At 27.8% G+C, this 17,802-nt stretch overlaps 1 protein-coding gene and 1 pseudogene across 1 annotated transcript; both read right to left on the bottom strand.

Moving 5' to 3' along the window:
* Nucleotides 1-3,939: 3,939 nt before the first annotated feature.
* On the bottom strand, nt 3,940-4,725 carry LOC112685462 (annotated as a pseudogene).
* Nucleotides 4,726-5,099: 374 nt separating this feature from the next.
* LOC112685461 lies at nt 5,100-15,153 on the bottom strand. The gene is made up of 2 exons (XM_025557360.1): nt 13,821-15,153; nt 5,100-5,164 (listed from the first exon to the last, which is right to left on the bottom strand). Exons 1-2 carry the CDS (start codon nt 15,151-15,153, stop codon nt 5,100-5,102), a joined length of 1,398 nt encoding a protein of 465 aa, XP_025413145.1.
* Between the last annotated feature and the right edge of the window lie 2,649 nt (nt 15,154-17,802).

Here is a 17,802-nt window from a genome sequence, read left to right as displayed (position 1 = left end):
TGAATTGATGGTGTGGTAGTTTTTACTGTATGGACTGAGTGTTATTCAAACTATATACCACTTATAAATATATATATATATATATGGGACATGTTTGAGTTATTATTATTGTTATTAGTTTTTGATGCTGTCATCGTTAGTATCATTAATCACGTTATTTGTTGTTATAATTCTGATCGCAGTCGTTCTTGTGTGCTTGATTGTTAGATAAGTGCATATTATTGGCACTGTTTAACAAATGCTCGAGGTTTGATTTTCTCCATTTGAGGGGCATATTTCATCGAATTTTGATTCCTAAAAATTATATGTTTAACACATTAGAGAAGAATAGAATGCTAACAATTGATGACTATGGCAAAATAACTCATAATACATATAAGTATATAATACTATAAATGTAACGGAAATTAAAAATGGAAGATCTGCAAACCAGTATTTAAAACTGAAATAGAAATCGGTAAGATCGATTACTGGAAATCAAAATTAAAACCAAATCCAACATTTATCATTTAGGTTTCAAAACCTACTTAAAACCTGTTCCAAATTAATGTTTTCTATAATTTAAAAATTCACATGCCGATTGGATGAGTCTGGATATGTTTAGAGCCCTATCGTAACAAATATATTCATAAAAATATATTTTAATAAGTGATTGTATACTGAACGTGACTAAATGTAATCTAATGTTGTAGAATTGCATCATGTATACAAAGTAGATAGATAATGTACAAGTATATCCACCCTCCCACCCCAAAATTTCGCGATTTAATTTTAAAACATTCTGAACCATATAGATTAAAATTACATACATGGTAAAAATGACCAAACGACAGTCGAGTAGTCGCATATTAGTACTACTACGTAATCGCTCGTGCATTTACTACCATTGAAAAATTGCAAAAGGGTTAACAATATTTAAGTGGCTCGTTACCGTTACAAGTCTCAACGAAATAATTTACTATGCACAAGAAACTCGTATAATCCCTCTCGTCTGTTATGAATTCGTTTTTTTTTTTCGTCCCATTACCTGATACGATGTAATAACTGATACTGCTTACTGTTCTCGTGAATCTGCAAAAAAACTCAAAACAAGCTTTTAGTAATATTTGTGATCAGAAGAATCTAAAAAGTCCTGAACTCCCGAACAATTTGTTACGTTAACCGTAATGTTTTGTTCCATCTGGAAACAATATATTATTATAATACGTATACTAAAATGTTTCGTAAGTATGTGAACGGATTCTCTTCTCCTGAAAACACCCCTTCTACCCCGTATTTATTAGATAAATTATTCATTTAAAGGTAATTTTTTTCAGAAATACTTAATTTTGAATACATTAAAACGATTCACATGACTTACATATTAAATAAAAATGTAGTTACTCGTTCTAGGCAACGTTCATATATGGGTCCCTGTGTATGATTGTATTCGATGATTTTTCTCAGTTATGGGTTAAATCTGGGGGGACGATAAATTATGTTTGGGGAATGGGATTTTCGCCAGTTATTGTAACATCCACATCATATTGCTCCTGCGAAAAGGCTACGATGGTAAATTCGATTCGCACATATCAATTGAATTTGCATAATACCCAATAGGGAAAGGTATTATCCAAATGATCCGATTCAAACGTAATAGATACGAGAAGTGCGGCGCCTACCCATCGTTGAATTGCGGCTTGAAAAGATAAATATTTCTAGAGAATGGATCAATACAATTCTAAATTGCACCGGTTGAAAGTACCGACAGTCATCTTATACTCCGCCATGTACCTAAGCGGTATTCGTCCAATATGCTATTTACCGCACGTTTAATGATTTAATATGATGTCTACCGTAAATATTTTATCTACAGAATTTTATGTTGGTTTAGTATGATATCAAAACGTATTTGCTATCTTCAAAAGTCGATTGTCTGATCTTTATAACGCAGTATTTCTACTTTGTCATTTTTTTACATGTGGTTGGTTCCACGTAGTTTTATATGCGAATTTCTGACCGCTCTGAGGAATGTTTCGAACAGGTCTTCGGCTGATTTTCGTAACGAGCGCTACCACTTTTCTATATGTTGGTCGATTTGCGTGTTTTAATGTTATATTTATTTTTGACGTGTTTAAAAGTGTTTCTACAGTTTGTGTCTCAGCACCAGCTATTGGGCCAATGAAATTTTCTTAATGATTAACTTTTTTATGGATAAAGCTATGTTCATTAAATGTATAATGCGCACGCCATTTATCGGAATATATAATAGTACCTTGTTCAAATGTATTCAATATAATTGGTAGTAAGGTATTTCAATCATGTTTTTAACTTTAAACGTCTGTTTAAAATGCCATTATGCTTATAACACAAACCAAAAATTCATGGCCCTTGAACTCGTTGTCCGTAATTTCGATTATTTATTACATATTCATTTTCATCTGAACTCTCTTCATTTTTATCAGACTTTTCCTCAGGTTTGCGATCTTTAAGTCGTAATCTTCCACGATTTTATTTTATCTTGGAACAAGGATTCATATTTTTGGATAATTAGGCCGGGTTTTCTTATATTATTACGGTTTTGAAATTCAGTTGCTGTTACGTCTCGATATAAATTTTACCAGTTGACTAAAGTTCATTTTGATCTTTCCGTAAACATCTGGGCTTGTGTTAACTTTATTTTAAATAGCCAATGCCAAACAAGATTTACGATATCGCACATGTTTAAACCACTGTTACAGTTCCCATTTTTATCCTTAGACGTAAAAACGTTATTATTTTTGTGAATTAGAGTGAAATGTTTGTACACCCTTTTTTTGTACATTTATTATACATTGTTTTCAAAATATTACCTTCTGAATCAAGTTTTCGACCATTTTTCAGAACCTTTTTCAACTCACCGCTACAAATTGTTTGGTTTTTAATTTTGGTATATGTTTGATCAGTTGGAAATAAACCACAAACTTTTAAAAAAATTGGAAACATCTTCGCTTCATTTTGAATTGTATATCAATATAAATAACTCATAGTTGAAAAACTCATAATAATAATTAATAAATAACAATAGATAAATAAATCAGAGTAAAACCATATGTAATCGAAACGATTTACAAATACGATATTTTTTTATTTATTTTTTTTTTTTTTTTTTTGTAAGAAGCCTATGATAAATTATAAAAAGGGATCTATGATATTTTGGCACGGATGTTTTGATGAAATTATATTTTGGCGCGTGATCATTTCGGCGATAAAAAAGGCAGTTTGAAATAAAAAAAATTATATGAGTCTAAATACTAGAAATATAATGTATATTCGAATAATATAATTATTCAAATATCCGAATATTCGAATTTGAATAGATCCAACATAAATAATTTGAATATTTGAATATTCGAACATTCGAATATCAGTATTCGATGCTATAATACCTATTATTATTAAACGTTTTGTGTGGTGCAAAAACTTAAACAAATAATTTTCGTTGTGTATTGTATCGTAGTATCGAATACTGATATTCAAATGGTCGAATATTCTAATTATTTACACTATACCTATTTGAATTCGAATATTCGAATAATCGAATAATTCTCATCACTGCTAAATACATTTTTAATAAATGTTAATCATTCTAAGAAACATTAAAAAAAAAAAAAAACTTACTATATGAAATGTTATTTTAAAGTAATATTGTTTGCAAGACTTTTAAGAAAAATAATTTTATTCATTAGCTCATCTAGAAGTTCGTCTACTAATTCATCAGTAGCCATATCCAAATCACTCAATGGTATGAATGCTAATACAATAATTAGATTCATTATTATACTTTGATAATAAATGTAAGTCTCCAATTTTTCTCAAAAAATGTTGGCTTAAATGAAAATAATATCCGCAAATATTTACGTCTTCAAATAAATTTTTTATTGCTGTTATGGCACCAAGTTCGAAGTCACGAGCAGTTGATTATGGTTTTAAATCAGATTGTAATGTAATAACCAAAATAAATAATTTTTCATAGGTTGTTTCCTTTTTGTTAAATAGTAACGAATAAATTGCTGGGTGAACTCATCCTAAAAACTCAACTAAAATCATATAAATTTGACAAAAAAAAGTTGGCGTTACTTTAAAAGTTTTATCCATATACCAAACCTTCGAATTTTTTAATAACTTAAAACCAAATGGTCGACCAAATATTAAAATTTTCTCATTACCAGCTCCACTATCAACCAATAAAAATCGATCATTTACTCTAATTGATGGCGAATAACTTTTATATTCATCTGGTATTTGTAAAGATACTAAGTCCAATGGATTACATAGGGATTCTATTTTAGTGTTTCTTTTACGCCTTACTTGTCGTTTTAGAGCATCAGATAATTGTAAAACGCCTAAAAATAAAATATTTTATTTATTAGGTACCTAACTTAAATCAATAAATCATGTAGGTAGAAGATGATAGGTATAGAGATGGGGAATGATATAATTTTGTGTATCGATATCGTTCCGACTATTTTGATATTTTATCACGATATAGTATGTTGTACGACTAATTACATTCAAACAAATTAATTTTATAAATAATGAATACTTGATGAAATGAATCGTCGATATTGTTGCCCATCACTACAATGAATCGAATATTATATTGTATACCTTTGCCGCATCTGATAACCCGTTAACACGGTTAATTCCTAAGCGTTAAATTATACAGGAAGTAGGTTCCATAGTTAAAATCGCTCGTTCTTGCATATTTGTCAAAGCTATGTCTGCTTCTACCAATCGATAACAATCTCGTTTTTATTTCTTTTACATTTAACTTCTGACATATTCATAAAATATTTAATTAGTTAACCTGAACAATACGTTATATACTCGTACAACCGTAGCGGCAGATAAATTAAAACGATACAAATAGTAACCGATTGTTATACGGCCGGGTTGTCTTAATCGAATAAAGTAATAAAGATAATTTCTACATCAATTCTCAAACTGATCTTATGTTGATTTTTTGATGTACATATAATATATGTATATAATACAGTATGTAATAATAATAATACACGTACGGATATAGTACGTAGTACATTGTACAAAATAATAATATAGTACAAATATAAATAAAATTACATCATCGACTTAACGCCGAAACGACCATTGCCTAAACGTCTACGCCGAATCGTCCTATTCCCTATAAAAAGGTATATGTGTAAATATAATAGAATTTGGGATTTTAATAAAAGCTTAAGTTTAATAATTATTGAAAATTTATAAAGTATATATAATATATTCAAGTATATTATGCTATAAGAGTATATAGTAAATACAATATTTACGGTAGATATCTTACTAAACTATCATGGAATTACTTTGGATAAAATATTTACGGTAGATAGCATATTAGACGAGTACCATCTAAGCTTATTTCAGTTGAACGTACAATGCAACACAAATATTCACGAATACATTAAAATAAACTCACTGTTATCTGGAGAATATCATTAAGCCTCTGGGGTCGGTGTGCAACATCACGATTGGCCATCGTTATTTTCCAGCCGTTCTAAATAGTAATGATTTCTGTAATAATTTCAAATAGACTACAACTATAGTCGAGGAATAATCAAAATATTCATTGACGTGTACTAGATGTATATAATATTTGATAACGATCGAAAAAAAAAAGTATAAATAAAAAATTCTCTCTCTGGAACAATATTAATATCAATACATCAATAACACATTTCAATAGATATATTGACAATATAATACTTCACAAGACGTAAGATTCGTGTTCCAATACTATATGTATTTATTGAAATTTATGTTGATCAAAGACTCTATAAAATACCGACGTATTCCCAGTTATGTGTTTCATGCTCAACTGTAATTTTTTTTTTATTTGAAATGGCGTTCCAAGAGCTTCCTATGACTACACTATTAAAGAGTTGGAATATCGTATTTTTAGTTTATTAAACGACCCTGTTCTTATGCATTTCTCTGTATAACCACTTAAGAAAAACATGGCACTTGTTAAAAAAATTGAATTTTGTAAATTAATGAAATGAAAATAATAATATCGCTGTATTATTTATTGTACAACCACAGCGATTAATGTGTTTTATGTTTATTTTTATTTTTGATTATTGATTGGTAAATATTAGTATCAATTAAATTATATTTAAGTGATATCTTGCCTGTTGCTAATATTATAATATTAAAAACTTGGATATTCAATAAATATATGTTTTTTTCTCCTTAAGTATTAATTTCTATTTTTTGAGTTTATATAAATTGATTTTGTAATCATTCCTGAAATTATAATAGCCAAGCAAGTGAATTATTTCGATGCCACAAATGTCAATGATGTACTAAATATAGAATAAATAAATTTAAACCAATATCGGTGGTCGATATAAATATACATCGATTTACAGTAAAAATATTCATTAGAAATACAAGTGCATCACAGTAATGAGCATAGATAGCCATATGGCTGAGATTTCTTAGTAAGAAAAAATAGATAAGGTAATATTGTTTTAGTTAAGGTTAATTATTCTGTCAGTTGTAACTGTTAAAAAAAATAAATAAAAACAAAATTATAACATTAGTTTATAAAATTAACAATTCGACTCAACAAACGTTGTTTAGATAAAAATAGTTATTATAAATTATCTAATCTCCAAATTTCAAGTTTTTTTTGTTGAACATAATATTATTTATCGAACAAACAAAATTTGTTACTCATACCAATGATGCTAATTGCTCATTTTTAGACTATTATTTTTTAGTTAGAGAGTACTGCATATTTATGTAAAAAATGATTATTATACATATATTCCCTTATCAGAAAAAAATTAAGGACACACCAGTATCGAACATTATTTAAAATATCTACAATTCAATGCTTATTATAATATTCGTATAAGTATTTTTGCTTTTAGAAAAAATTACAGCCCATTTATCTACTCACCATAGTCACATTCTACCTAAATAATGTAAATATAAACGCGTTAGATTGATTAAAGTTAATAGATTCATAATTGAAGATGCAAGATACTTTTTTTATTATATATATTTAATTTCTAATGTTTAAGGCTTTTAAAGGATATCTTAGCCTTTATAATGGTGTTTTTAATATTGCAAGTTTCGAGCTCTATTCTTTTTTATTATTATTTTAATAATTGTATGCTTACTTAAAAAAGTCAATCATTACCTCTTTTGATTTATCTTAGGGGTGGATTAAAGTAAAATGTTGAAATTAATATTATTATTTTCATACTATGGAAATAAAAATAGAATTTCAAAATTGTTAAGCATTATCAAAAACACATTTCCCTTATTTTCAATCACTTAGGGAAGAATTAAGGTAAAATTATATCAATCATATCATATCAAATCTTATCTTACCACTACACCATCAGCAATATGTACCAACAAAAGTCTCTTGGTCCAGCCGTTTAATATAGGCGTTGATGATTGAGTATATCGGAAATCATTTTTTATAAATATAGAATTACTAATAGTTATACGTTACTTTATTACATAATCATACAACTAATTAATACCATGATAAGTTTATAAAAATGTTTAAAAATAAAATACATTTTTTCCCACGAAAACGTAAAATCGCATACATGGATTTAATGAACTAGCTTGACAACCAAGCACGTAGTCATGAAATATTTCTTGAGTGGGCTGATATTTTTTGGCTCGTGCATTAAATAATAATTATTTATTTACAGTTTATCGACCCGAGAAAGGCTTCGCTTTCCACCCTCACTCACCCATTAACGCTTATCATAAATAAAAACACTTTTATTACACTGCATGCAACTTATTCGATTATATTCTAAGAATTAAGATTAGTGTGGACGCAGCAGTATCGTTTTCATGCCTCAACTTCTATTAAAGACAACAAATATTATTTTATGTATCTTGGTAATACGTTAATATTATATTTATAAATGAAAATACCAACAGTTAGATCCATTCACATACCGTGTATTCACAACCATCCTTTTGCCCTTAGGCAAAATAGAAAATGTGGCATTTTACGTAGATTTTTTTTTTTAATAATATATTTTGCTTATATTTATTTTATGTGATGATGCAAATTGTATTCTAAAACAAAAAATAAAAAAAGGTTTATGAAAATCTGAGGTTCCCAAATAACGGAGGCCATAGGTAATTGGTCATTCGGCTTAATGGTAAATACGACCTTCTAGTAAAATATAGCAATACAAATTGGAAATTATCAAGGAAATATCTAGATACATTCAATATTTGCGCTGATGTGTTCTTTCTTTAAATTCCACATGTAATACCTACTCGATTATTTTTATTTATTTGAATTTATGGTCATCAGTTACACTTTGCCAGGAGAATATTTTGATTATGAACATGTAAATAAAATAAAAAAATATAACTACAAAAATTTTATATTTTTATTACGTGAAAAAGTAGAAAGTTCAATCCAGAACTATGACAATTTTCGGTTGGACTGGGTCCTAACTGCTCCTTCCTAGTTACAGGCCTGTTGGCAACAAAATAAAACTTTTATTTACTTGTAGCAAAGGGAACAAATAAAATATTATACACTTGTACACTACAGATGTGTACTTACTTTGCCAACACGGAACGCCGCGTTACCGGCGTATAAGAGGCGATACGAAACAATGCGAGTCCTATCAACAGTGTCGTGTAATCGAATGATTACATTGTGATTAATTTGATTCTTTTTTTTCTGTGTTCATATACAATATATGATGATAACGTGATAATAAGTATAGCAATAAATGAAACGGGTAATTTTCAAATATGTTTTTGTACAAAATATGACAACAATACATGTTAAAAATCACATAGCACGTCGTATTTTCATTATTATCGTATATTATGTGAGTTTTGTGTATATTATTTAGTAATTTTCAATTTTCAAAAGGTAGTTATCACGTTTGGATTGATTGTTCAAAAATCGGTGAAAAGATATGATGAAAAAATAACTGGCCTTGAACAATAATAGAAAAACGCGATGACAACGAAATGTTTTAAACTCTAGCCATACACTATTGCGCTTTCATAAAGATCAATAAAATTGGTCAATATTGACTTTGAAAATCGACAACTAAAAATATTACGTTATATCCTATATACCAGGAGTGGCAAATTATTTTGACTTTAAGAGCCAAAAATTACCCATTTTTTTCTTTTTTTTCCTCGAACATGTCGTTAAATTTTATGAAAAATAAATATATGTTTATATTATATAGTATAAGTATACTATATAGTATAGTATAATATTATTAAAATATTAATATAAAAAATGTAATAATCAAATATATATCATTTTATTACTTTGGTAATTAATTATCATCTTAATGTGATTTATTTTGTTGAATTATTAATTCCTTGATATTTGATTTATAATAAGTATATTTTAATAAAGTACAAGTGTTACTATATTCATCAGTTAGTCGGTGTATTAAATCGGATTTTATAAAATTTATTTTTGAAATTAGTGACACACATAAATAGATTGAGTAAGAAATAGAAAAAATTGCTAATGCTACTATATCACGTTATGTTATGTTTAGTACGTTTATGTTTTTAACGTATTTACAATTTAATTTTCAGAAAGACGTTAACAACAGTAAAAAGTAAAACAAAAAGTAAAAAAGTACTTATATTGTGACGTTATAATTTATTATTAAGGATAAAAATATAATATAAATATTTAAATTTTTTTGTCATAGCCGCTATTTACGGATTGTCGATCGGAAATATAAACTAATATAATATTCTTCGTTCAACTCGTTCAAAAGCCGAATAATTTAAACATTTATTTGGTTTCATGAAGAATAATATTCGAGTATTTAAATTCGACGTGTAATCGCTTTTATTAAAAACAATAACCCATGAATATAAAAAGTGTAATGAAATGTTCGATGTTTGAAAGAATTGTTTTGAAAGGATTATGGAGTCGTGTTTGGGTGTGATACGAGAAATGGAGTATCCTTGCGGTTAGAATTCGGAGAGATTAGATATTGTTCTACACCAAGGAAATTGATCTCGAATCAATAGATAATTTCTAACATGACCTAAGAACAGTGGTCAAGACACACGAAATGATTAAAGTTTAAGCGACAGATACCATGAAAATGAAACCGAAGATGAATCAAAACTTAGAAAACGATAGATAGGGTATACATTACACAACACTGCGCATATATTGCTTGAGTATGGTAGAACCGAAGGACCTATTGAATACGCAATATAAGTTTATTATTTCCCTTTCCTTCGCCTGTCACGTACATTATTCCGTGCACATGTTGAGTAGTCGTTTAATGATGCCACGGTTGTTTTTATTGTCTGTATGATTCGGAAGGTACTAAATTAACAATATTAACAATAAGAATACATTACAGTCTTGCCTTCAAACATTTGTTTTTACCCCATATATAAATATGTAAATTCATGTACTCATATTTGAATATTTACGCTTATTCTTAACTTTTCATATTCGTATAATAATCTTTCAATATTTATGATTTATTTTCTGTGTACATATTTGATGAATAACAGTCGTTGTACCGAATTAAACGTGCACGGTTACGATAAATGTTAATATGTACATCGTGTAAATAATGTGATGTTTCGTAGGCGTTGAGTTTAAAACAATTCCACAGAAGCAGTTTGACATTTTAATTGTTTGATTTTCTCGAGAATCGTATAGATATTAACCTCATAATGTCGTATGTGCTTATAATTTACCTGCATAAATACAGTGTTCAGAGTCTTGTACGAATAATTAGAAAATATAAAAAGTATCTATAATTAGAATTTGACCACCATTTTAACCAGATACAAGGTGGACGGATTTTATATAGACAATGGTATAAATTTTCTGGATGGAAACGGAATGGATAAATTAGGTTAAACAGAAGAAGAATTGCTTGTGGTAATAGGATCGTTAAGATGAAAAAGAAGCAGTCGTCATGTTATAATGTTTATCGTGTACATTCGAGTAAACGGAATAACGTTGTTTTAAAACCTCCTTCAAAAGTACATAAAGTTAACTAATGATTTGGTCGACAATCACAAATTTAAATTAATTACGATAAAGTCAACTTGAATCAATATAAATTTAAACAACAAAACACTTTCAATTATCATTATTTTTAGTTATGGTTTTCATTGTAAATTTAATAAATCATGATAATATTTCACGTAAAATACTCGTAAATATACTACACCTGTGAATGTACAAAACATTATATTTTGGTAATAATAAATTATACCTCTAAATAATAAAAATTATAATATAACAAATAATTTGTTTAAAAACTATACTGAACACGAAAATGATAGTTTTTAATTTGTTATTTTATTGTACAGACTAAATAATAATCACAACGGGGTGTAAGGTTGTTACATTTCTAACATTTCTTTTATAGGTGAATCTGAATAAACTATTTTTTAATTTAGTTTTTATGTAAACCATCACTCTTAAAATTTAATTAATATTAGATTAAAATAATTTAAAAGTTTAAAATTCATATTAAGTTTAAAATTATAGTTTTATAACTTCTCGGAACATTTGGATGTTATAAGTGTAGAAAAATAATTGAGGATGTGTCATACGGCCGTACACAAAACATTGTGAAGACACAATATACAATATATCTATATCGAATTTCGACGTAATAAAGGAGGAATGTGGTGCAACGTATAAATAGTAAACTTTGCTATTATTTATTTATATAAAGCATCCCAAATTATATATATTAATGTGTAATAATATCTATTGGTGATTTCTCGGAGATTAATCACATATCGTTAGACACGATAATATCGAGACGATGTATCGGTAAGGTTGTATCGATGTAAAATGTCACGATATACTGACTTCACATATCGATATTTTCGATGTATCGTTGCCATCCATAAGTGTAATGTTTTTTCGAACGGATAACGAATTTTCGTGTAAAACGACGAACAATTTATTTAGTCACCCGGTAAAAAAAAAACATGCGCCACTGCGTAGACCGCGGCAGATTCAACAACGTCCCGTCATAAAAGAAGGTGCATGAGGACCCTAGATCTTAACTTACCACCCATTATTGATGGACGAATTAGTCACGCACATACTTCGAACGTTCGACGCCTGACGAGGAAAATATCGATACCGCATCGGTTGCGCACGTTTTCGTATAACGAGTACGTAACACTCGCCGCCCTTGCTCTTGAGTAATACAGGTATAATGTTTTATCACGCGCAAAGCTGGCGATCCAACGTCCTAGAACCCTAAACAAATGTTTTTGTTCTCTACGAGTTTTGAATCACGCGCTTAGAAAATTTACTATAAAGTTTTTTATTTTTCAATATAATTTTCGTATAAATATATTATGTAACATTGATTAAAAGAGTTCAATAAAGGTTTTAGTATTTCTATATAATTCCTGATAATATAACATGAATAGGTACCAACTTGACGGTTTGTTATTTATATTACAAGTATGTTAAAATTGTAAAATTAAATTTCTGTTTTGGATGTGAAAAATGCTAAAAAATTAAAAAATAAAGTACATTATTTTATAATCAAAGATTCTCAAAATAAACTTAAACATAAACTCTTTCGTCTTCTTATTTGTAACTAGAAGAAACGAATTTGTGACAATATGACAACTGCACACAAGGCTTTGGAAAACAATACATAGTACATTGTAATGTTTGCACTAAATGTGAGTAAATAGATCGGATTTATTGTCAAGGGCGCATGTAAACTCCGCCACAAGTACCTTTTTTTACTGTAAACTGCGCCAGAAAAATAAAACAGGTAAAACTGGGTTCATATAAATTCCACCACTTAAAAAAATCAGGTAAAATTGAGTACATGTAAACTCTGCAGTAAAGAAAATCGAGTAGTAGAATAAAATTAATATTATATATTTTAAAAAAGTAAATACGTAATAAGTAATAATAAGTGAATATTATTATTATAATATTATATAATATCATACTTCCATTTTATTTCATTAGACGCGTATTTTATATTTTGCTTTCATTTTTAGTTGTTAAATAAAACTAATAAATTGCCTCGTTGACCAGCAATTAATTTTATATTATTACTTTGTTGCAACATATTTCGTTCAATATAAAATACATACGGAGACACGCAGACTACAAATGATTATGTTCGTCGAAGTATACTTTACGTATACCTTACCTACTGCCGATACCATCATTGGAAATACTGTTTTCAGATAATATGAAGATAAAATTATTAATAAATGAATAAATGTGGATATATATTCACCTTGAAATGAATCGATCTAACCATGACAATAATTTTATCAATTTCGAGATATTTCATCGTAATAGATGTTCACGTATTTAATGTGAGGGCTGCATACGAATTGCGTCCCGCGGCAAAAATTCATTCCGAATTGCGTCCCGGGTTCTTTTGGAGGTCATACTAATTGCGTCCCGGGTTTTTTTTGGTGGTCATACTAATTGCGTCCCGAATTTTTTTAACTTTTATAGGTACCAATTGAGTCTCGTATATTATAAAAACTAAACAATATTTCTCTTCCCATTTTTATACAGACTTAGGACTGTCTGTAGTAATAGTTACTAGTTTACTACTACAGGTAGGTTAAAAATATTATTTTTGCTTAATATATTATTTTTGTTTTTGTATTTTGTCAAAAAATTGTAACTGTATAAAAAATATTATCGTTATTGGTGAAAAATGTATTGTTTTTTTTTTTTGTAATTTTAATTTTATAAAAATGTTATAGTACCGGTAAAAATTTAAAAGATAACTTTTTTAGGAATTTAAACCTACTAATTTTTTTTGATTCAAAATCTGCCATTGCTTGTTTTAAAAACTGTTCTTTTTTAATTATCGAGGTTGTGCGATTGTTTAAGTGAATACTACGTTGCTTTATATAAATATCTGTTTGTAACCTCTTCATAGTATCAATAAATTGAAAAATATTTGGATGTGCATTATAAAACATCGCGTTGAGCTTAGAATGAAAAGCTTCACAACTATTTGTAGTTCTCATAGTAGTAGCCGAGTATTCTGCCCATAATGAAGGCGGGAAACTAGATTCTGGTAGTATATATGTTTCTAATATATAATCAGTAAATATATCAATTTTTTCATCTAACGGTTTAATAGATATTAAATCGTCTGTGAAACAGTTGATCACTTCGTCGGGATGAAGAAACGGTAATCCAAAAAAATATTTCAAGTATTTACTTGAATCGCTGTCAATTTTATACTCAGAACTTAAGCCAATTGATTGTATTTTCCTATACCAGCTTTGGCCCAAATGAAATCGGCATCCCTTCAGAGTTATTGAAGGCCAAACTGATAAAATAGCCAAATGTATTGCTTTTTCGAAATCTGCAAACACTTTTTTTGGAGAAAATATAATATTGATTTTATTACATTCAGACAAAATGTGGAAAAATGCCTTTTCGTAGGTTTTTAATTCCTTATCAGGAAGTAGAAAAAATAATAGTGGTATATATTTATCATTTTGTAAGCCATGAACTGTGAAGATTTGAGTAAAAAGGTTTGGGCAACTTTTGAAAGTTCCGTCAACAAAAATTGTATCAACATTGCTTAAAAACATTAAGTTACTTTTACAAGAAAATAATAAGATATTCGATTCCTTATCATTTACCAACAAAAAGTTTTCACTACGATTGGTTAATAAGAAATCGCTCATATTGTCTAATGAAGTTTGAAGTTCCTCCAAATTTTTTGGTAATTTGGGCAAAATAGACGATCGTGCATAATGCATATTTTTTCTGATCAATTGTAAATCATATGTAGTTAAAGTATCTACATCATGTGTAAGTAATTCGCGACTAATGATTTTACTTGGTTTTTCGCAAATATCGTCGATAGCTTTTCGTTTTAATTGATTACTCACGATTTGACGGTTCAATATTTCGTTTTCTTCACCATGACTATGATCAATAACTTTTTTGACTACTTCATTATCGGAGTTCAAATGAATATAAGCTGTACAGGTTTTTTTACAACAACACCACCGTTCTAGATTATTTTTTTTTAAGTACTTGTGGAATCGAAATTTGTACGCACCAATCACAAATAAATCCCTTTGTTTTTCGCTAAACATGGTTTTCATTTCACTCGCCATAGTGATTGTTAAAAGTTGAAAACTTGGTTTAAAAAAAGTAACACGTGTGAATAAGTGAACCGTTTACACTGCACTGCGACAATAATTGTGTTTGTCTATAGAAATTAACTCACTATAAAATTATCAAAGTTTTAACGTAATCGTTTTTATTAAATCTATAATAAATTGATAATAAGTAATAACCAATAATTTCGACTTTAAAGATATCACAGGTAATGGGGACGCAATTCAGACGTGCTCAAGAAAAACCCGGGACGCAATTAGTATTATACCTTTTTATACCTTTTTATACGGGACGCAATTCGTAAGCAGCGAATGTGAGAAGGCACGTGGTAATGTAAGCACTGAGCAGGTACACAAAAAAAAAAAAACTAGCGGAGTTTACATATATCCATTACAGGTAAGAAAATAAAACTGGGGGAGTTTACACTAGATCTTTATTTACCTCTTTATCTTAACTGATATTCTGATGAAGTTTACAATCGCCCATTGCCGATATACTGTGAAAAAATGTGGAAAAAAGCCATTTATAATCATATGCATTTCGAAACGACGGAGCTGACAAAATCGATCTTGTTCACTTTACAGAGGCGACTTTCGATTTTTGCGTTTGGAAAATTGTAACACGTTCTTGATACTTTTTCATTTCGTATTGCTGTTTAGAAAATTTCGTTGACCGAGAATATATTTTTATAAGCAAACAACGTTGAAACGTAAACAAGTCTGTTTATCTCATTTCAAGCGTAAGTCGACCTACAGTTTCTGGAAGTAAATTACATTCGAAATGCATTTTTCGAGTGTTCAAATGGTGCAGAGAATAAAGGAGCGACTCTGGATAAATTATTGAACTGAACATTTTGAATTAATAGAAAGATTTTATCCTTGTGAAAACAGTTTGAGAAAAACTACTCGAAACGTTCGTGGAACATTAATTTTATGTATTTCATTATTTGAATTCAACTTTTCATCATCTAAATATTCGAAAAATGAATACTAAAAAATAGCAATAGCAAATTATTTCATAATAATATATTATAATTATAGATAACCATGAATATTATAATGTAGGTATCGTAAATATTGATATTTTCGACGTAATATGAGACAATAAATAACACTTTTCTATAATTATGTGTTTTGTTTATTTATGTTTTTGTTATATTTTTTTTTCGAATTCATTAACGTTGTTTAGATTATTTAAAAACCGTTTCATTTTTTCCAAAATATATCCATCGGTGTTATATGAAAATTCTTATTAATAATAATTATGTGTATAATGATATATTTGTTTATTTTAAAATTATATTTATCATTGGGAAAATAATAAAATTGAGTTAAAAATATAGAATAAAAGTTATACTAGCGAATATTATATAGCATATAGTTTTCACTTATAAAACAAATTATTTCTACGATAAAAATGTAAAACACTTCAAAATCTTAGTTTTGGTTACAATAATAGTTTTGTTATTCTTAGTTTATTTCTAAGGTAGCAGTATTGAAAGACTTTGGAAATATAAATATCTTCGAATTACATACAGAAAAATGTATTAAACTGTCAATTTTACAATAATAATGACAATAATAATAATGATAATAATAATAGTAACTTTTGAATAGTTTGGTGAGGACAGGAGATAATGTGATATTTATTGAATGAAAAAAAGGAATTAAAAAAAAATATGTTATCAAGGGAAATCATAAAATTGAGTATTCTCTATATTAGTATTCTGAAAATGTAAACGACTAATTTTTTAAAGTATAGCTTAATTTTATAAATTACAATCGTACGGTTATGAGATGTTTCATATTGATGTAAAAACATTTCTTTATAAATATTAATATTCAGTTATTGCTAACAAGATTGGTTGCATAATTTTAGAGTAATAAATATAAATATGTTATCCAATTATTCTTTATGATCCATAGAAATTATTTTAATTCATCTTAATCGATGAAAATATTCGTGTACATTTTATGAAATTTGTGAAATGTATGTATCGACATAACGGGTTAAGTTGAACTTGAATTGTCTTTTTTCAAATTTATGAGAAATATGAAGTTAACATTATTGACGAGAAATGGCATTAATTAATATTAACGAGTTTAGTTTAATATCTAAAATTAAATTTTTACATTTATACATAATCAAATAATTAAAATACGGTTTTGTGTCGAGTGGTCGAAAATCGAGGTTGACTGTAAAAGGAAACCAACAGTAATAGGTATTCAACAACTAATAGGTTATTGTAATTATAAATTTAGATTATATTTTTAAAAATACATCATCAATAAAAAAATATTCTCTAAAACGAGTTTAGGATAGTATTCATGAAATATAATATAGCTATACCGGATATATGTAATTTCGTCGCGGTAGTATCGACATGTAGTTATCGCATAAAAGTATATTTTTTTCTTATATTATATAAAATTCTTAAAGTATTATTGCAAAGATATTTGCATAGCAAATGCATATACAATATATATTATACATATATCTTATCTTATAACAATATCATATAATAATAATTACATTGACTGGTTTAATATAATAAAATTTGATTGTACTGTAAATTATATCTTTATCATATTAGTGTAGATAATATACGTAATATATGTTCAAATGAAAAAAAATTTCTCATAGGT

This window comes from Sipha flava, unplaced genomic scaffold, assembly GCF_003268045.1.
Source record: "Sipha flava isolate LNK unplaced genomic scaffold, YSA_version1 277_pilon_pilon, whole genome shotgun sequence".
Lineage (NCBI taxonomy): Eukaryota > Metazoa > Arthropoda > Insecta > Hemiptera > Aphididae > Sipha > Sipha flava.
This window is presented reverse-complemented; position numbering and strand designations above follow the sequence as displayed.